Raw genomic sequence first — 21,763 nt, 5'->3', positions numbered from 1 at the left:
AGGGTCGGGTCTATTGGGAGTATATGTCTCCTAGGCATACACAAGCAACTGGGAGGCTACTTTGCAGGCTGTAGTTTCTTCATATCTCATTCCAAATCCTACAAGAATGGGGATTAGTAATATGTTCCATCGGGCATATTAGACGTTTTCGTGGGGCCATGGTCAAATATTTAATTCAAGCCTCTGCTTAGCACGAGTGGCTGTCGCCAAGTTTAAAGATTGACCTCAAGAGGAAGGGAAGGCAAGGCCCGCCCCTCATCTGGCACCATCTTGTGGTACAGGTCTGTTAGCTGCTTCATCATTAAGAAACGAGGGTGGTTGGCGTCTTTACATTTTGCAGCGCGAGAAGGGGCCCTGAAAAAGGGTGGGGGCTGGGGAATAATGGCCCCAGCCGCCCCTTCTGATGGCCCAGTGATACACGGTACGTTGTGAGGGCTCCATAGGGAATGAGGAGAGGGAGATATTTCTATAGGGGGAGGAGCATAAGGAGGGGGAGAGGATGTAGCCTTACGGCTAGAGCGGTCGACCTTGAAACTGGGGAATCGGGTTCGAGTCTCTGCAGCAACGCTCAACATCCTGTGATTCTGGGCAAATCACGTAATCTCCCAGTGCCTAACAAAAATGAATGTGTCGTTCTGTAACGAAACAGGTGCTCATGTAAAGTGCTCTGATACCTGATATCTTCAGATCTAGTTTGCGCTATATAAAACTCAAAAAAAAAAAAAAAGAGGGGAGTGGACAGGGGAAATGTGAAGCTTAACGAACTGTAGGAGACCTCACGAATAAGCAGAGGCTTCATGCGGTTACAAGCATTCCACTGATTTCCCCCTTCCTTTCAAGGTAACGTTTGACCATGTCTCAACATTTGTCATTTCTAAGTCATACCACAGGAAACCATAGAAGACCAAGCATTAGCAAACACAATAGGCCTTCCTTTTGGGACATATTACCTTTGGCAATGCTTTTCGGCAGTGCTGTACAGCATCAGCAAAAAGCATTCTTAGCCAATATGGTTTAAAAAAAGAAAAAGAAAAGGAGGCCGAAGTAGCCATTGCTGGTGGCCACATCATTTCATGCACATGTGCTATGAGCGTGTGCATACGTTATCACACAAGTTATTGCGCTTCACTCATTTTTTTATTTACCAATCTAAGATGTATCAGTAAATAAAAAATAATGACACTGGAGTAGCCTGAAAGTGCTTTTTTTTGTAAGGCGGAGAGGCTTACAGCAATTTGCTACACCCTTTTAAATAAACAACAATTTCAAAAATGATAGCAGTGGGAATGGAGGAGCGGGTGAGAGGGAAGTAATCCGGAGGAGGGATTAGAATAAAAATAAAAGTAAGTGAGGGAGAAGGGGAAAAGCAGTACACGCGGGGCACACAAGAGGGCGATGGGGAAGCACATAAGGGAGCGGGACAACGGAGCTCGAGAGGGCAGGGGAGTTTGATGAGAGGGAAAGCACACATTAGAGAGAAGAGTGACCTGCACATAAGGAAAAGAGAAAGGGGAGATATTGCATGGACTGCTTAATGAAAAAGAAAAAAGTAGTTCCCTAAAAGTGAGCTGTGGAAGGATACAAGTCGGACAATAAAAAGGAGGGTAAAGAGGTTATGCTTCATGGGAGGGACTAACACATGAAGAGGAAGGCAAGTCACAGAATCAGAAGCAAGCAAATGAGAGTGTCAATAAAGCCCCCAGTGGTAAGCAGTGGGCAGGCTGAAAGCTCGCTGTAAGTTTTTGGTGAGCCCACAAAAGGCCTTTCACAACCGGACAGCTGGCGCTGTGTGGTAGACAAGACCTACAAAACAATTCAAACGCCAAACTCAATCTTAGATTTTAGAAATCTTTTCAGTTCATACCTGAGCCCTGCTCTCTCGCAGCTTGGATTTCAAATACAAGAAGGCAGGGGTTGAATCAGTTATTTACAGTATTTGCTGAAGTTCCAAAATCTTCAGCTTTTAATTTCTCTGAATACAGATTGTGCATAACTGACTCTCCCGACATGCAGAAGACCTGGAGCTGCAGGATATTAGGCCTATTTAAGAGTTGGAAAGTAATGTTCTAAATCCAGGCGAGATACCGTCCATCATACCACTGTATGGCTAAGATGTTGGGCAAAGCACATTCTCCTTCAGATTCTGCCTTCTTCCATTGCCACCCAAATCTAAGTAATCCATTCCTTTTGCCAGTAGGCCCTCTTAGCATGGAGGTGTTTTGTTGCCTGAAAGCAATTCATCATGGACTGTGTAGAGGGAGGCCAGACGTCAACCGGCTCATTACTGGCAGTGTAGAGGTATCTTCACCAAGAGACTTTTCTTCTCCCTGCCTTTTCAGATTGGTGAGATCCATATGCTGGGAGAAGTAACACACCTACAGGGCATCATTGACGACTTGGTTGTGCTCACAGCGGAGCCCCACAAACTCCCCCCGGCCAGTGAACAGGTGAGCCGCTTCTGAGTTATGCATGGCTATGGTGATGGATGGCCTGAGAAAGTAAATTGTTTAGTTGCGTGTGGCAGTGGGACTACATCTTCGTTCAAGTAGGTGGAGCCGTAGGAGGAGAGTGACACCTTCCCGATTTACTGTCACAGGTCATTAAAGACTTGAAAGGCTCCGACTACAGCTGGTCCTACCAGACACCACCGTCCTCTCCCAGCAGTTCAGGATCCAGAAAATCCAGCATGTCCAGGTGAGTGTCATGGAAGGAAGGCACTTGTGGATGGAGGAAAGGTTTATGAACTGTTGAAGTGAAAGAGAAAATGCCCTGCTTGTTGAATGCTACAGCAGGGACCGGCTGCCGTTGACCTCATCTCCCCTTTAATGAATACTGTCCCTGTCCCTCCCAAAGGCAGTATTCAGTTTGTCACACAGGCATAGCGCCTCTAACTGACCCATAGACGTTTGAGACAGCAGGTGGGGTTCAACGGTTAGAGGTAACCTACAGCAATTCCCAACACCTCTTACATGCTGATAGTAGAGGTCATAGTCACATGTCAAAAGAACAATTGATGGACAGAATGCAGAACAATGTCATACATTCACCTCAGTACAGAGATCTGGGCCTAATTCCATCGTTTTTTTGCTCACCATGCCATTCCATAGTCACATGTCAGTCACAGCCTGCTGAGTGATCACAGTTGTTCTAATCCCACCAGCCTTGTCATAGCACCTGACTTTCTTACTCACTACAGTATCTCTGTCACCACTTAGTGCATTTCTAAACAGATGGTGCAAGTCTCCCTGGGACCCTCACATTACTGGGAAGTTCTAGATCCTCTCTCTTAAGTTGGTTCTTCTAAAACAGCACCACAGACCTCTGCCCTTCCCAAGAACCAAGTAGGTTCTGTCCTGGGCTACTTGAGAAAGACTTTAAGTCAGGATACAGTCTAAAGCAACAAACTGTGGATCTGCGACCTCCTGTGGTGACTCCGTGTATGCTTGTCTCCAGATGCACGCTGGTTCTACCACTGATTGCGTGGGACATCTTAGTAACGGCCTCTGCGCGGCAGTTCTACGAATGAGTCTGTCCGTGTTTGAGTGGCTGCGTTGCTGTTGGCTGTGTGTGCGATTCATCTGCCTTTGTGTGGATCATCCTTGGCCTCTTCTTGATTTGGATTCTACTGTTTCTCATCCTGATGAAATACTGCTTTTGTTTTCTGCTTTATATCTGCCTGTGAATGGCTTCTCGAGGACTTAGACTGCTTGTGTGTGTATCAGTGGGACCAGAAACCCTCTGGCTGCCCTTGGATTTCTCACTCCTCCGTAACCATGTAATGAGCTACGTTGGGTGCAGGGATTCTGGAAAAGACTTTGTGTGCGTACGTGTGTATGTGTATCCAGGTGTGTGCATCTGTGTGTATGGGATTCTGCTTGTGCATGTCCACAGGTATATATGCGTATGTGTGCCTGTTTGTATGTGGGCGCACCCACACCTGTGTGTCTGGGTGTGTTGAGGGAGGAGTGGACAATGTTGTTTACTCTACTTACTGGTTCTATGTGAGTACTCTTATTGCATTCCCTATGCTGCCTCCCCGCTCCCACCCTTCCTTCCCTCAGTGATACACTATCCTCCCCAGTGTGCTGTGGGTGAGCCAGGGCCCTGCCTGCCAGCCTATGAAAGTGGCTTCTAAACTCATCTTCTGTCCACCGAGTGGAGAAAGCAGTACCTGCGTACTGTAAAAGCACTCTTCTTAAAGCGTAGGCAGACTCTGTGCTAGGGTTCATAAACGTAAAGAGGAGATTGCATCAGTGCTGGACCTTCCACCGAGGGCACGACTTCCTGCCAGAGGGCTCGATTAAAAGACTTGCCCATCGAATCAAGTTCACTTCTGAGTTCTCAGTGATCTCTCACTACAGATTGTCAACTCAAGAGTGTTGGATGTCTTATTGTGCCTTTTTAGTTCCAGGTTTTGACAGAGTATTTGTCTAACTGACCTATTGCTAATAATATACTGAATGCCCTTTGAGTCGGTCCCTTTCAACTATTTGGTTTCTTTAACCTGGCTCTTTCAGCCATTGGTTTAAGTCTGTGTCAGACTCATTCTTGTTGGGATTCAGCTCAGCAGAGTATTGATCTCTCACCTAATGCTATTGGCTGCTTGGGTGTATTCATCCACCTCCACTCGAGTGCCTGCATTCAGTTGCATGAGGCTCTCTCCGATGTGTCTCACTCTAGTGTGTTAAAGCTGCCTGATTTAGCACATAAAACCCGACCGTCTGACTTTGGCCATGCTTAATTTTTTTATTTGAGCAAATCTTTGTTCCGACTAACTTTTTCGTAAAGTTCACAGTTAATAATGTAAATATGTTTTATGTATTTAGATATGCAAGCAGCAAAATGCTTGTCAATTGTAGCTCATAGGTAATCACACACATTTTCTCAGGAGCCAAAATGGCTGGTCTGTGGTGTGACCAGGGGCCACACTGCTGCCAGCAGGGATTAAGTGGTAAAAATACTTGTTCATAGGAGGGACTTTGAGTCTTGGGACACTAATGGTAAACAATGGTTTCCACATTGACCAACTACTGCCAGAGACCCAGGAAAAAGGCCTTATGATTTCATTCTGTGTTTACTATGTTCTTATTTGGAGTTTGTGGACAAGTTACTAAGTCAAACTGTGGCAGATATCCGTCTACCATATTACAAGTGTAATATAGCCAGTGGCACTTGTAATTTGGCGGGTGGAATGGCCGCCACATTTTGACGGAGTATCCTGCCTGCCAATTTCTAAATAAAGCTCCAAATCTGGAAATATAGGAAGCGGTTAGAAACATGCTAATTTAAGTTAATAAGTGCTAAAAACATGTTAGCAGGACCTCCAACAAGGTGGGCACTTGGCAGGTATGCAGACGCTACGCAGAAACCGTTAGCCACGGTATTAGGTAACTTGATATCTAATCTTAGTTGTACTACTTGACCCAAATATCCTGGTATTAAATATGGTATTACTAATATGGGCAAGTCCCCCAAAACAGTGGCATTTACACCAGGAGGAGAGTAATGGTTTACCCATAAATATACACTAGGGCATACTTTTAATGCAACAGTATCAGAGATTCTCCAGGGAACATCAATTTGCATGGGGATTATTTTATTTACAAAAGTTTTACATGGGGGACCGCACGTGCAAAGAGATGCAAAGCGACAAAAGCATTGCATCAAATGTACTTACCGTTATAGAAGACTGTGGACTCAGCACAACATTGTGCTGCGCCACTTAAGCACACGCACAACCCTTCATAAATAACCCCTGTAATATAATGGCACCTGCACTCCTTTTTTCTGTATCAATTTATTATGTATGATCTTTAATTTGCAACAGTGCTCATATGTTTCGAATGTTTGTCCTTAAACTGTGTAGCGACACATGCTGGGGTTGAACGAGTGCAGGGTTTACCCTCACAATTGGGGGATTTTGGCAGGATTCAAATCAAATAGGTTTCCCAGAAGGACAAGGGAAGGGACCTCTTGTGTAAGGGCAGAGATTGAGGAACACATCGTTGCCTTAATGTTTCATGTGGCTGGTCCGGCAGGGACAGGGCTCACTAGGGCTCCCTTTTACTTGTATGTCCTCTCATATCTAAACTCGTCTGACTTGCTCCTTTGTCTTAAATTGTCTTTTCCTTCCCACGCCCCTTAAAATCCCCCAAAACCCCACACATCCTCTGCCCTGCTCTATACCCATTCCCAAATTTCCATCTGTGTTCCAAACCACGTCTTCCCCACCTCTTTCATTCCCTCTCACTCCTACCCCGCTGCCACCTTCACCCTCCCAGCGGTGCTAGTAGCACAAAGGGTGGCACCTCTCACTCATACTCACCAAGTTCCACCTATCGCCACCGCAGCATGGCGCAGCCTGTCAACGCCAACACCCGCCTGTCCAGCGTCTCATCGCACGACTCCGGCTTCATCTCGCAGGATGCCATGTACTCGAAGCCTCCTTCACCGATGCCATCGGACATCACCAGCCAGGTATTGGGAAATGAATGCCAGGGTGCGGTGACCACAGTTAGGGGGCTGTGCAGCACGGAGTCTCCTAGGTGAAGTGTGCATTGAGAGTAGGGCTGTACCCTTCAAGGATTATGGTGACATAACAGGCTATTGCATGAAATGGAGTAGGATAGGTACGACTTGCAGGGGAAAGGAAGAGAAGCTGCTCTTCCAGGAGAAGAGAATGTCAAGAAAGTGCTGCAAACTGGTACAAAGTGTTGTATTGGGATTTACTTTCCACCACTTTGCAAAAGGGGGCATAACATGGGTGCTATATGAATGTTCTCATGCAATCCTCATGGTTTTTGACGCAAAACCCTATTTACTAAAAAAAAGTAGATGGACTGGCACAGGGATTTGCACAAAAAAGTGACATGCCCGGAAAGCAAGCGTAACTTGTGAAAAGTTTTCTTTCTCAAAACATTTCTAAAGTTGCATGTGTGCTGTAATGTAGAGCACACATACAAAGTTAGAAAATGTTTAACTATGTCTAAGAAACTCTACAAATAAAAGATACAATTCCACTACAAACCCATCTACTAGACATCATGCATACACAATAGTGCAAGGGTGTTTTCTGTGTGGCGCAAGCAGTGCTCGAAATGGAAAAATAGAAGTGCAGGTACTCTGTACGAGAGTACCTGCATGTTTCTGAGAAGTGCCGGTACTCCCCAATTAGAAGTATTATGTCACTCTTGAGAAGTGCTGGTACTCTCCATCTCAACATAAAAAAGTGCTGGTACTCCGTACTGGACAGTACCGGCCCATTTAAAGCACTGGACGCAAGGCAGCCAAAAATACTCCAGCTCAGGGAGAGAGACAAACAACATCATATCTTCGTAGATATGGCGCTGTCCTGCCTTATCATTTTGGTGCAACGAGTGCTGCAAATTTTGGGTTCTGCACTGCGTTGCTTTAAATCTTTGTAAATTTGGCCTAACAGGTCTCCACGGAACGAAGAAGGTAACAGAGAGATTGTAATTGGGAGAGAGTTATGGGGGTGGGGGGAGAGTTCAAGCATGAAGTTATATGAACTTTCACAGTAAAAGTGTTTGAAGGTGCACATATCTAGACGTGTCCATTTCCGATAGGCTCCTGTAGGTGGGATGCCTCTGCTTGCTGCAGCACTAATGCATTTGCTTCTATATTTACTTTGTTTAAAAGAAATCTCCACTTATGAGGCACTTATTAGTTTTCTTGAACACGCATGATTTTGTTTGTCTAACAATTGATTCCTTACAAAACATTTTTGTTGCCTTTAGCAGGTTTTTAAACAGCATTGCTGCTTACGCCTAGAAGCCCATCATTAGTAAGTGCCACTGATGACATTACACATGCACGGCTTCGTCTGATTGGTCCATTGCTGAGTCTGGACCACCAACAATGTTCTGGATGAGATCAACTATAAACAACAGCCAGTGCTTGCCACAGCCAATAAAATGGCTCTGCACTATCAATCTTTCATGGGTTCGTACCTTTTTATTAGGCTTCCATCTGGTGGTTCAATATCGTCCCGTCCTTGATCATTTTTTACAACAAAAAAAGTAATAAAGCTTTCATACAATCTGACCGTCCCTGTGACATCAACGCTGCTCCATCTCGCGATTCCTGTTTCCGCCGTTATCCCCCATTCCAGGTAGGAAAATGCAGAGCTCTCGCGTTTTCCAGGTCCATGCCTAAGTAGCAGTTTCCATATAGGTTTTTTCGTTTTAACCAACTGTAAAACCAGGACCAGAAATCCAAGAATGAAAAAATATAACCGTACAAGGTAAACTCACGCAGGAAACTGGGAATCTTGAGAGCACAGAGTATGGCATAAAATCCGGGGATAAATCATTCTACCTTGTGCGTCTGATGAGGAGCTTAGTGTGCAAAAACATTCTATCAAACAAGATGCTTAAAATGTTCGCAGTACACGTGATTCAAGCCATAAGAAACTCTACAGAGTGCAAAGTGCAGCACAATGGATCTCCCCCAAAAGCACACAGAATATAACAGTTAAGAACAGGTTCAGGCACGTGCCTTAGTATATATTTTGCCAACAAAATATTATTTGGTTTGCAAGTATGTGACACTTTGTGAACACTAGCAAACGAGACAACAAAATGATGGAAGGGAATGAAATGAAATGAAAAGAACATTTATAAAGCGCATGGCTGCCAGAAGGCCTCCCAGCACTAGGCATGACTAGGGATCAGATGGAACAGCATAATTTAGGGGAACAGGAAGGTTTTGAGTTGTTTCCAGAAAGCAAGATGACCAGTCTCTTTCAGGAGGTGGAGGGGCAGAGCGTTCCAAAGCCTGCCGGCATTCAGGTACAAGAGTCTGCAGCCACTTCTGGCTCATTTGATTCTAGGGCTGTTGGGTAGGTGAAGTTCACCCGAGCGAAGCGCTCTCTTTGCTTTATAAGGCTGAATTACAGCCGAGAGAAGGGGAGGACCAATCCCCGGCAAGGATCTGTGAATGATACAGAGAGATTTAAAGATAATTCGCTCTTTCACTGGAAGCCAGTGTAGGAGGTGGAGGGCAGGTTTTGAGGATAGGAATTTGGGTGTTCCCTTCAATAGTCTGGCTGCACAATTCTGGGCCATCTGAAGTTTGTTGATCACAGAAGTAGGGGCTCCCAGATAAAGCCCATTGCCATAGTCCAACCTGGAAAGTAGGAGAGATTGGACCATCATTTTCTTGGCTTCGGGAGGTAGCAAGGGAAGCACTTTCCTGGCTATTTTGATCAGGCCGAAACAGGTTTCCGACTGTCTTTCTAGCTTGCGTTTTGAAAGTCAGATTATTGCCTAACCAGATGCCCAAACTCTTTCTTTCTGGCTTGGGTGTAGGTACCAGGCCCATGCATGCTGGCCAGATGGTTCTAAGTGTAGTATTGTCAAAGTTGCCCAGAGACATAATCTCGGTCTTTTCTCCATTTAGTTTCAAATGGGATGACCCCATCCATTTAACCACTTCAGTCAGGCATGCTTTCAGGGTTGTGGGGTAATGTATGGATTGATTTAACTCTACCACCAGTTGGGTGTCGGCGGCGTAAGTGACCATATGGATCCCAAAAGGAGACATGATTGAAGCCAGAGGGGCCATATACGCGTTGAAGAGAGTAGTGCTCAAAGATGAGCCCTGCGGTACACCACACCGGAGAGGGCAAGGTTTGGAACACACACCTTCTCCAAAAACCTAAATCAATCGTCCTTTCAGGAAGGAGCGCAGCCAACTCAGAGCAGTTCTGGCTACTCCCAAGCTGATGAGACGATGAATCAGGACTTGGTGATTCACCGTGTCGAATGCCGCGCTCAGGTCCAATAGTATGATGGCCGCTGAGCCTTCTGCATCTAACATTTTCCTGCTTTCCGCCACCACCGCTAACAGGGCAGTTTCCGTGCTCTGCCGGGGACGGAAGCCTGTTTGGGACGGATTTAGCAGATTAAAAGTTTTGACGAAATTTGAAAGAATATGATTGTCATATTTTTAGTGATTTTTGCAATCCCAGGCAGAAGAGAAATAGGGTGATAGTTGCCCAGGTCTGCGGGATCCAGTTGAGGCTTTTTAAGGAGGGTTTTGATCATTGCTCCTTTCCAGAGGGGAGGAACCATTCCTATGCTAAGTGAGGTGTTGATAGCATGGGTGATCGTGGGGCCAATAGTGGATGCTGCCTTCAATAGGATGTGGACATTATGGTCAGGAGCGTTTCCTGGGCGAGCGGAGGAAAAAGCTCCAGGCGAGGAATGGTGGAGGGGGAGTCGGGAGAAGAGTTTGTGCATACAGGATCGATATGGGGGAGTGTTTTAATGATGTTCTGAATTTTAGTGTAAAAAAAACTCAGCCTGACTTTCGCAGCGAGTACCATGAGGGTCAGAGGGAGCAAGAGGGACTGGGCTTTGGAGGAGCCTTTTTATGGTGGAAAAGTGCCAATCTTTCTTAACCACTAAGAATACATCTGGGCAGCTTCATGTTCCTTCTTTTTCTTTAGGCACTGCCTCTTTGTCGAAAGGGCCCAGCCCTACAGAAGGCAGTCTTTCCCTGCCATGTCTCCCCCACTCTGCCGTGTCTCTGCAGCACTGGAACACAAATGCAACAACCCCAGATGCGTTAAAGCATCACCAGTGAGGTGCAGCTTGTGCCTCTAGGCACATTGAATGTCTAACATACATTTGGGCACACTCCTTACACTTCTGAATGCTCCAAAAGGGGATGGATGAAATTCATAACAACGAACATCAGCAAACAAAAACTGCATATCTTCGAAACCGAAGGGTTTAAGATATTAGATTACTGGGCTGAAAACACAGGGCAAAGAAAACAATTGTTCATCGCCTGTAGCTCACAGATATAGCTAACATAATCCATCATCTGCTGCATAATTTGCAGATTTTAACAAAGAAAACATTTTGTTTCTTGCTCAAATTGATTAAAAGTTACTAGTAATGTGGCGACGCTTCTTTCTGTGCAGCGGAAGGCACTTCGCAAAGGTCAACTGTTCACCTTTCAGTTGCATACTGCTGTATTTGGGTGTGAATCTAGGACAAATAAGGCAGAGCCCCAGAGCAGGTATAGACAATGCCTTCTAAAACGGCAAATTGTGCTAAGTCGAAGAGCATTCTGGGATGCCCGCTTTACTCAAGGTTGCGGTATTATTACATTCCCTTGAATAGACATCACCATGGCTAAACAGTTCTCTTCTCAAAAATACTGTCGGAAAATTAATTCCATGTGCAACAACTCATTGCAGAATAATGCATAATATCTGAATCTTTAACAGATGTCAAGCTCCAAACCATTGGAACAGTTGCGTAATATCTTCCTTACAAGGTTGACCATTCATGATGTTGCATAGATCCTACAGCCGGATAGACTCTTCTCTACTCACAACCTTTGTTCGCTGAAATCTCTTAGGAGCCCACTGGTGTAAAAGATCAACGCCAAAATGTTGCTGATGAGGTGTCTTGTGCCAAAGTCTCATCACTGAGCCTTGCATCTCCCAATGGTAGGAGACAGTTATTATTAAGGCTGTAATCTGACCCAGCACCCCTTGTACTTCCCTCCATTCTCGGGTTTGCAAAGGAGATGAAGAAATAGTTTGTGGTCTGCTAAGTTTCCAAATTACCTTTTAATTGAGGTTTCACCAAAGCGCCCCTGATTACGAGGCAGGCGTAAAGGGTGCGAGGTAGCTACTGCAAACCGGATTTCCAGTTGCGATAAATACCTCATAATCCAAGTTTTCCTCTGGAAAATGAGGAATTATTTGCAGGATCTGTTTTTTTACACCAAATTTTGCATGTATCAGAATTTACCGCACATTTTCTCCCAGTAAATTTTGGCAGCTCTCACCCGCTGCCATTTCTCTGGGACAAATTGTGGTGGGTGTGGTATACTGCATTATTCAGAATTTCGACCCTGGACCAACTACTGTTTGCACATGATTTGAAATGTATCTCCCACCTCACAATTAGGGCCACTGGATTTTCTTCTTGATGTCTAAACATGTCATGTCATGTCAAAGATTTTTATATAGCGCAACTTTTCACAGTAAGGTCTCAAGGCGCTTATAAACAGAATCAGCCCTTGATTCCTGATCTCTCCTTGTTCAGTTGCTGGGAGAGCAACGTGTCAATTCCCAGAGTGGTATTTAACTCCTAATGGAAGTATATGGACCAATCAGACGTGGTGTGTGATGTCATAAGCAGGCAACACTTTTTCCAAATAATTGCTTAAAGGGGAACTCCAGTCTTTTCAGGAAATCAGACCCCATTCCACCGACCTTCCCATTGCTTTTTTATTATCCTACTGTTCAGTAGAAAATTGCTCTTTGAAAGTTACTCCATTAAGATTGTTACTTCCTGCCATGTGCCCCTCATGAGCATGCTTGGTTCAAGAGACAACCATTGCATAGTCACAGTAGGGCCATGTGCTGGTACACCGCTAACCTGAAGGAACATTTCAAGTGCTTTTATATCACTGTTGTGGCAGAAGAATCAACAATGAGCAGCCCTTCTGAAGTGTCCCAGGTAGGAACTTTAAATTACTAAAAAGAAACCTGGAGTTCCCCTTAAAATATCATAGCTATATACCTTATGACTGTTGCCTCTTGTTCAGAACTACTTACTACCAAATCCTGCGTGTTTTAATCTTAACCCTTTGATCCCCAGAAGTGGAGTTTTCTTCCTGAGATGTGTCTTGTCCTCCGGCATGCCTCGGCGGATGCTTTTATTTAACCACGTTTCTCTTTTCCCCTTTCCTTTGATCGCATCGCTGCGGCCGGCCCTCCCCTCCGCTTGGGTGCGGCAGAAGTCCTCCAGCTCGGCGTCTTCCGAGGCCTCCGAGACGTGCCAGTCGGTTAGCGAGTGCAGCTCCCCCACCTCGGTTAGTTCCGCGGGGGCGTGGTCTGCTGGGGAAAAGGTGAAGCCTTTGGCAGCATTGCCGCCTCACTCCCGCTCATTCGCGCTCATTGGTGATGCTCGCCCCGCGCTGTTCACTGGGCCACGAGTGCACACTGGGGTAAAACCATCGGGTGGGTTAGGGCACTGCCATCTTAAGAATTTTGGAGATTGCCATTTTAAATTTTGGGGGGCCCGGGCAAAACATATTTTGGGATCCCCTACAGGAACAAATTTGGTTATTATTAACAATTTCCTGCTAGTTCAAGTCCACATGCCTAATAATACTAAATTATATGTTGCATTTTAACCAAGTTCAGTTTCTCAGGGGCCCCAGGGCAATTGGCTACTTTGCCATTACCTTAAAACATCTATGGGCGGCTCTTGGTCCAGCTGTAATTTCCTGCTGATGGTGGTGTGCCTCCTGCCCATGGCGTGGACACATTGGCTATCCTGTGACACTGTCCATAGAATTTGCACCATGTAGTATTACAAATGTGTTTCTGGTAAGGTCCAAGGGATTTGCAGGTTGCTTTTTTTTAGATTTACTTCTTGTGCAATAGGATTAAATTGCACAAATATGAAGCTTTTTTCCCTGTTTTCCTGTAGATAAGCGCTGAGCACCAGTGGCACTGCGTGCTTTCAGCAAGCCCAAGTTTCCATCGGAGAGGAGGGTTCCTGAATATTGAGTAGGGAATATCATTATTTCGTATTATGATACCCATAGTATCAAGGACAAAAATATTGACCGGTAAGCATATATAGATTTTCTAAACCTTACTCCACATATATGTACCTTGACAATATATATTTTTAAGGTACGTCGATGTGGAGCTAAGAGTAGTAAATCTATACCTCTCTATATGCACATAAATTTCGATTTTTTTTGTCCTCGATATTTTGTCTACCATATTAAAGTATCACAAAGTTCCTACTCGATATTCCAGACCACAACCCATCAGAGCAGAGAATGTTTTTCCTTTGAATCTGGCCACAATGTTATTTTGCCAGATATTTGCTGGGCTTCTGGCCCTGCCGTATTTGTTTTTTAACGGCCACGCCCATCTGTTACTCTGCTTGGGATCTCTTCCAGTTCCTCTTGGTGCTACAAATGAGTTTTGTCTACTCAGGCACCCAGTAGTAGGGTACTCACGTTTTTATTTGAAGTGGCCCATAGGCTACTTTTTTACAAGCACCCAGCTGCAGACATCCTGTTTTTTTTTAGTGGCTGCCTCCCCTGGCTTTGAATTGCTTGTCCCTCCTCACCATGGCCACTGATCTGATTGGGCTATTTTGATCAGAGTACTAGATTTTTGGTTGGACATGGTTCTATTGCAATTTGCTGAACCTCTTTGGGATTCTCTTAGTTAAGTGTGTAAGTACCTATTGAATAAGACTAGTTTGTAACTCTGCACTCCTGAGGTATCCTCTTAGTATAGTGTGTTTGTTGGACTCAACCCTTGTGCTGTATTTCCATGGGCTTCAAATTACTGTTTGCATGTGGTCCCATAGATGCAATTCTCAACAAATCACTTGGAACTTTACCCCAGTGTGCCATCCAATCACTTTCACTCCACTCTCAATTTCATCTTGGTCTTTGGCACTGCTGTCCAATGAGGGGAGTTTCTAGGAACAAGCTGGCTGCCCATCCCACGCTGAAGGGTGCATTTTAAACAGAATGTGTGGTGATTGGTGGCCAGGCTCTGGGTTGCTCTACGTGGTAGCAAGACACTAATAAGATTAATTTGATCATTTTTCAAAAGCACTTTCATCGTTTCTTTAACTAACAGAAAACAGCACTTTGAATGTTTCTTCACTTGAAGCAAAGCAGATGACGTTGTTTTATTTAATAAATTGCTTGTACCTGTGCCTACGATGAAAATGCTGCATGAGTCTGCTAACGTTGAATGGTTGGAGCGCTTTCTGGAGCAAGCAGTAAAAAAATTCCAGTCCCACAAATGTTTGTGGTAAAACTGGAACACCTGTTGAAATTATTAATGGGCCCTATCCTCCACAGAAACCCCTCTCGTCCCCCCACAATGGAGCCTAGTTATTTGTTGATTTATGAACCATTCAGGGCTTTAAGAAGCTGTTTTGAAATGGTGCCATTATGCTCATAGCCAGGACTTCCTGCTTGGTTTGGAAAACCCGGTGATCCCACTTCGTCAGGTTAAATGTAATGCGAGGTATCGCGCTAAGAAGAGGCTTGAAAGTCAGAATAACTTCCTAGTAGTAGCCAACAGTCAGATCACCTCTTATGTGAGTGGGCCAGGTCTTCAGAGTCCTCTAAACATGCAGCTGTCAAGGATGACATCCTTACCAATGAATAAGTTCCTCTGTGCACTGATACTAGTTACACTTCTTGCCCGCCCCCTCCCACCAGTCCTTGCTCTGGGCATCGAAGACTAAGGTCAGTGATGCTCAGATGGACGTGAGGGAACCTCTTAACAGTAGCCTTCACCATCGCTTTAAAGGTAACCATTCTCCCGTCAAAACCAAATAAATAACCATGGCCCAATGGTACGAAGGTTAGAGGGTAAAACAAAGGGGTTGTTTTACTGTTTCTTGATGGAGCACCTTTATAATTCTGTCCATGTAAATAAGTCACATTTTCTTAAAGGTTTTAGCTTCTAGAACATTTTAATGAGCTGCTTTACCTGGCTTCTTTTGACCATTGGCTTATGACTATTCTAACTTAAAGGACCAGTGTGGCCTTCAAAACTCTTTGGTGGTAGCAGAGCGCACACAGTCGTACTGCAGTTCAGCCAAAGAGGTCTGCCCTCTTGGAGTTAGCTGAATCACAGGGACGGGCAAGGATGGTGCATTGGTGTATCGGTCACAAAGCTATCATACAGCATCTGGCCTGTAGAGGCTGGGTTGAATTGACACGTTTTGTAAAGAAGACCTTTGCTTTATATTGATTTAAAACCCTGGTTTAACGAGTCAAGCAGTAGTGAGCTAAAGGTGTTTTGATCAGTTAGGTAAAGAGTTGTAATTTGTCAATTACATTGCAGAAGGCAATGGATGTAGCATTAGTATACACAGTGACCGTGCTGTATGACTGTAGCGTAAACATTCAGGTCATTTACAGCTCTTGGTCCATTATTGAACTGTCTGTGCTCTGCTTTGAGTAGTTTGCTTGAAACAAGCCTTGCTTTTCATGCATTGTAATTTCCAGGATTGGTCCAAGGCCAGTCCTTATGACCAGCCCATGCTGGCCTCACTGCAACGCCGGAAGGACCGTGTGGAGCATCTACGTGAGTCAGAACTCGGACCTGGATACCAAGGAATGAACATAGAGGACCCGCATCGGCCCAGGATGTCCCCGGCCACCATTGCTGCCAAGGTATGGGACCATAAAAAACACAAGTGTGGGATTGAGAGTTGCTGCTGAAGGAATGCTTCTGAAAAGCTTAAGGCCTTGAGAATTGGAAAGGACTGTTCTGGATTGAGATGTGCCTTTCCAGTCAAGAGTTAATGAATATAAATGTTGATCGAGAAGTGTCTCAGCCTTTGAAAGATACAGTAGAGGGATCCTGTCAGAAGTATCTTACTATTCAAGCAGCTGTGGCTGGAAAAGTTAAAGACTCTTGATTAAGAGTGTCTTATCTTTACCTAGGTACAGAAGATGATTCTGTGTACTGAAGTGTCTCCCTCCTCGATTGGTATAGAAGAATCCTCTGGATACAAATGCGTGTTATTTTTGAATATGTACTGAGGAGGTACACTCATACAAAGGTGTCTTCAGCAGGTCCAGAAGAGGGCTCTGGACTAACATGTCCTATCCTTTGTAAGATACAGAATGGGTTTTTACTTCAATAGTGTATCAGCCTTTGGGGGGATATGGAGGAGGGCTCTGGATGAAGAAGTCTCTTAGCCTTTGAGAGATATGGAGAAGGGCTCTTGTTCAAAAAGCGTATCATCCTTTAGGGATGTGGTGGAGGGCTATGGAATGTGCAGTGTCTCAAATTTGGGGTGGATACAAAGGAGAGCTGTGTATCAATCTTTGGGAGATACGGAGGAGGGCTGTTGATCAAGAAGTCTTTTAACTTTTGGGGCATACAGTGGAGGGATGTGGGTTGAGAAGTGTCTTAGCCTTTGGGGGTACAGAGGAAGGTTCTAGATCAAGAAGTGTCTCAGCCTTTGAAGGGCACAGAAGGCCAATGAATACGTGTCCTACCTTTGCTAGGTTCTTAAGTGAAGTACAGATACCAACGTCTTATTTTTTGTAATTACCGAAGGGGGTTGTGGACTGATACATGTCTTAACCTTCGAAGGTGAAGGAAAGGACTCTGTCTCCAGAAGTGTAACTGTTTTCTGACAAACAGTTCTATTTTTGACCTTCATACCTTCAAGCACTGCTAACAAGTTTCTGTCAATATTTACAGTCTTTCATACACCACAACCTACCCTCTCCATTCCACCTGTAATCCCTCACTTCTGGACAAACTGGCCTTGACTTGCTCTCATTCTCTCCCAATATAGTCAAACTCCTCCTTTCACATTATACGCTCTTACCACCAACCTGCCTTTCATTCCTGTTTCTCCCTTTACCCATCATGTTCTTTCTGTGCCTCACTCATCTCTATTCCTCTTACATCTAAACTATTGCCCTCTCTTAGGGACCTAATACTTTCATCTTGCCTATTGATCAGTGCCCACAAATCTCTCCAGCTCTGCTTCTTTTGGTGTCTTGGTGTTTTTCTCTTTCTATTCTTTCTTGCTTACTTTCCCTACCCTCTCCTCCTTGAAACACCTCTCTGGCCTCTCTTCCTTTCGTCCCCTCTTTCCTTTACCCTCATCTCTGATATGTATCACTTGCACATCTTCCTTTCTTCCCTCCTTTCCCTTAATGTTCCTCCCTGACATTCCCTCATTGCTCCTTCTTCTTATGTTCCCCCTTTTCCTATATCATACTTCATTATATACACCTGGTTTCCTTTGCTTTCTTACCTCCTTTTCCATTATACTTCTCTCTAGTTAACTCCTGTTCCTTTGCTCATGCTTTTCTCTTTTACACTAGCTGTTCTTCCTCTCTGGACACCTTCTAGCTGTCTGCTATTAACTTCCTTCTATCTGCTCTGAGGACCTCTGCAAGTACTGGATATAAGAGCTTGGGGCACAAACCCTAAACATGTATGGTCTCAGTAAGGCTTCTGTGTGCCTAATCTTCTTAATTCTTTGACAGCACGGGGAGGAGGTGTCACCTGCTGCCAGTGACCTGGCGATGGTACTGACCCGCGGCCTGAGCCTGGAACACCAGAAGAGCAGTCGCGACTCACTGCAATATTCTAGTGGCTACAGCACACAGACCACCACACCTTCATGCTCGGAGGACACCATCCCCTCACAAGGTACAAAAAGCAGGCTTTGATTAGTTATTTTATATATATACTTGCATCATATTAAGAAATACTGTACATAAATGGGAACATTTTGTTGTATAAGAAATAGTACCTTTGGTGGTATATATAAATTGTGGACTGGGGGAATGTAGTTTTCTTTTTTCAGGAACTTTTGGCCACAACAGTAGTTTTACAAAAGTGACGCACTTCATATTTTCATCAAGTTGGAATGTTTGCGAACTTTGCCTGATACTGTGGGCAAAATTCGTTTTTTTGCCCACCAATATTAACTTCACGCACACTTATTTTGTCATAGTCGAAGTGCAGAGTAATAAAGTCTATGCTCCCCTGCTCAGTTTCTTGTCACAAAGCTTCTACACGACCTTCCTCGTATTCCGCTGCTTCTCACCTGGGGGATGACAGAAGAACTCCCAAACAGTGGAATTCTTGGTGTTCTTCTGAGGTTTCAGATCATCTTCTCTTCCCAAGACAAAGATACGGAAGATGGTCATGAAATATCTTGCTGTGCATTGTCTGCTATTGCAAAGAGATGGGAAACAGAATCTGTATCAAATCCCAATTGCTCAGGTCTCCTGCTCCTCACTAAAGGGTGGATGTGCCACCTCGTTCTAGGGGACATGAACATTTTGATGTGGTGGAGGGGCACCTCCACTCTCATCTAAAATAAAGCCAGAATAGTCTTTTCCTTGGCAAATGGTCCTCGGACCATAAAGAAGTCCTGCTCTCTTTGCAAGGTGTGCTGGACCCACAGTCCTGTGTTTCAGACCGCTGACTTGGCGCATTTTGGAAACACTTAGTTGACGCTGAACACCCCCTCCCCCTAAAATGTAATCTAAAACCAGGCCACATCTAAGTGGAACATTAGCTTCTCAGTTTAAACGGTCCCAAAATGTGTTGGTACACTCTGGACTTTTTTTGAAGACGATGGAACCGGCACACCGAAAATGGCACCCACCATCTGCATTCTTGGTACACAGACCACCGACAATGAGATGAGACTCAACGCAGGACCATGAGTTTTATAGTCTGGGGATTCAGTACCAAGATTGCGGACTATGGAAAGTGGACCCGATGTGAGTCCACTAGATTTATAGTCCATTGTCTCTGTACTGAGATTGTGGTCGATGAAAGAGGACCCAATATGAGTCAACGTGTTTCATAGTCTGGGGGTCAATGGTACTGTGACCAGGGACTACTGCAAATACAGGGTCATCTGCCTGTTAGGAGCTATGAACCCCAAGAGGGGTTCACTCACCCTGAAACACAAACACATTTTTTTTTTACATTTTCAGCTTTGTGAGAGACCTTTGGAAGTCCCTTCAGTTAGGCATGGGGGTCAAGGTGTTCCTCCCTATCCCCTTATGTGTTCTTTTATTTTATTTTCTCAGCATGCGTGGACTGTAATCTGCCTGCTGTACGGGTGGCCACAAGATAAATTTTTTCTTGAAGGAAGCCAATGAAAGCTTTTGGGTTCGCAAACCCCACTTAGAGTTCATGAACCCAACATTGATGCCTATAAAAAAAGCTTCCTGCCCAATGAAATTAGATTTTTCTTTCTACTTTTAGGTCTATGGACCGGGATTTGAGAACAGTTCCCAGACTAACAGTTCAAATGTCTCTAGCCTTTAAACCTTTCAAACCTACGCATCACTTTTTCATACCTCAAATTTTTCGAAAACTATTGAAAGGATTGCAGAAATCCAAACAAAGACAGATGCTTGAATAAAGTTCTATTTTCATACCAGGTTTGGTGTAAAATTATTCAGGGTCTTTTTGTGGGTGGTAAAGATTGCTAACAAGTTAAAAATAGGAAACGTTCCTCTCCCTCCCCCTCTATTCCCTTCCCCGCAGTCTCATAGCTAGACCTTATGCCACCCATGGCGGCCCCTGCGTGAGCAGCCCACGGCGGACCACCACCCCTTGCTACGCCAGTGCTTCCCCATCATCCTCCACTTGACAGATTTCGATGAAACGTGTCATGCCGAACTCAAATTGGATGATTTTTTTTAAAACAGTATATTTTGGGCATATTTTTTATATGGGTCCAAAGTTATGAAAACAAAATATGGCTTCTCATTGGAAACCCTGACACAGACTGAATTAAAATACAAAAATACAAATTATTCTAAACTATTGATATCAATTAAAGAAGAAGGCTGAATTAACCCAAATATAAAGTAAATAATTATGGTTTATGGTATTAAATCAATAAAGATTTAAAAATGAAGTAAATGAATTAAGAAATAAATGTTCAGATAACTCACATTGAAAAGATAGACATTTAATGATGGAGGATGTATATAATGGTACAATTACCAGAAGAAGTAGCAGTAGTAGGAGGAGGTCGATGTATTGGGGGTAATGTAGTGATATGGTGATGTAAAAGAGGTCAATATAGTAACATACAACTAATCTGTTCTTGGGCGTGTAGTCGGTTGGTTTTGCTGTGCATCTTCCTGGTAATCTTGAATCATCGCAGGTGTGCCCTTACCCCTCATTTCTAAAAGTGCCAGAAGGGCTAAGGATCAAAGTCTCGAGGTTGCTCCTGGAAGTTTAGTGTGGGTGAAGTGGTACATAAAATAGTGAGAAAAGAAGTCAATTAAGAATATCAAAGAAAATGGTGCGTAAGAGAATGTAACTGCGTGAAACCATGAATTGAGTTTATTACCAATATGAGGAATTGGGACTATGCTTGCAAAGTTGAAGGGCCAGTGCAGAGATATAGTCAAGTTTTGTCTGCATTCGAATAATGAGTCTTGGCTGAATAGTATGAGAAGTGGGAGACAGTTGTTTGGATATTGAGGAGCCAACCAATTATTTTGACATCCTCTGTGCAGACTTGCAGCCGCGGCCTGTGCAGGTAAGAGAGGTGGGGAAGTGGGGCCGGGTGAGGGGGGATTTCGAAGAATGATGACGAGGGAAAAGTAATTATTTAATATTCCCTCATCATCGTCTGTCGAAATCCCCCAGCATCCGGCGCCACCGCTCTTACCTGCACAGGCTGTGGCTGCAGGCTTCCTTACCCAATGAGCAACCGTTGACGTCGATCTACTTATTCTGGATGATTTTAATATCTGTGGTGGCACACCGCTTTGACTCGATTCACCTTATTTTATTGATTCTTTGCCTCCTTAGGATTGTCATATACCAACACACTTCCCAGAACATGTCCTCTACCCAAGAATATCATCTTCATTCCCCCAAATTACCAGTTATAAATTTGAGATTACACTCAAAGGAGTATTGTGAGGTCCCTTTTGTCTAGGCATTTTGAAATGTCAGATTGTCAGGGACTCTGACAACGACTGGTGGTGGGGTGGAGAAAGTTAACAAAATATTGGATACATAGCTGGCCAAGATCGCACAGGAAGGGAGTCAGCGGAGACAACAGATTCAATTCAAAAGCTCTGCACAAGGTAACAAGTCAAAGCTCAGTAAGAAGAAAAATTCAGAATAACTAACACCTAGGATGTGCAAGATATGCACAAGGAAGAACATTAACACTAAAGGGAAAGTGGGTAA

The 21,763-nt window shown here is 44.3% G+C and overlaps 1 protein-coding gene across 5 annotated transcripts in view; it reads left to right on the top strand.

Annotated features, from left to right (window-relative positions):
• Positions 1–21,763, top strand: part of MTSS2 (MTSS I-BAR domain containing 2) — a 350,756-nt gene that overhangs the window by 305,444 nt on the left and 23,549 nt on the right. For 2 of the 5 annotated variants that reach the window (XM_078671280.1, XM_078671279.1), the window contains exons 8-13: positions 2,340–2,447; positions 2,597–2,694; positions 6,351–6,477; positions 12,787–12,861; positions 16,054–16,221; positions 18,064–18,229. In XM_078671280.1, coding sequence (XP_078527406.1) covers positions 2,340–2,447; positions 2,597–2,694; positions 6,351–6,477; positions 12,787–12,861; positions 16,054–16,221; positions 18,064–18,229 — 742 coding nt within the window. Of the gene's footprint in view, positions 1–2,339; positions 2,448–2,596; positions 2,695–6,350; positions 6,478–12,786; positions 12,898–16,053; positions 16,222–18,063; positions 18,230–21,763 lie in introns of all 5 variants that reach the window. The other 3 variants (XM_078671278.1, XM_078671277.1, XM_078671281.1) reach the window with 2 other exon arrangements.

This window comes from Lissotriton helveticus, chromosome 12 (assembly GCF_964261635.1).
Source record: "Lissotriton helveticus chromosome 12, aLisHel1.1, whole genome shotgun sequence".
Taxonomy (NCBI): Eukaryota; Metazoa; Chordata; class Amphibia; order Caudata; family Salamandridae; genus Lissotriton; species Lissotriton helveticus.
This window is presented reverse-complemented; position numbering and strand designations above follow the sequence as displayed.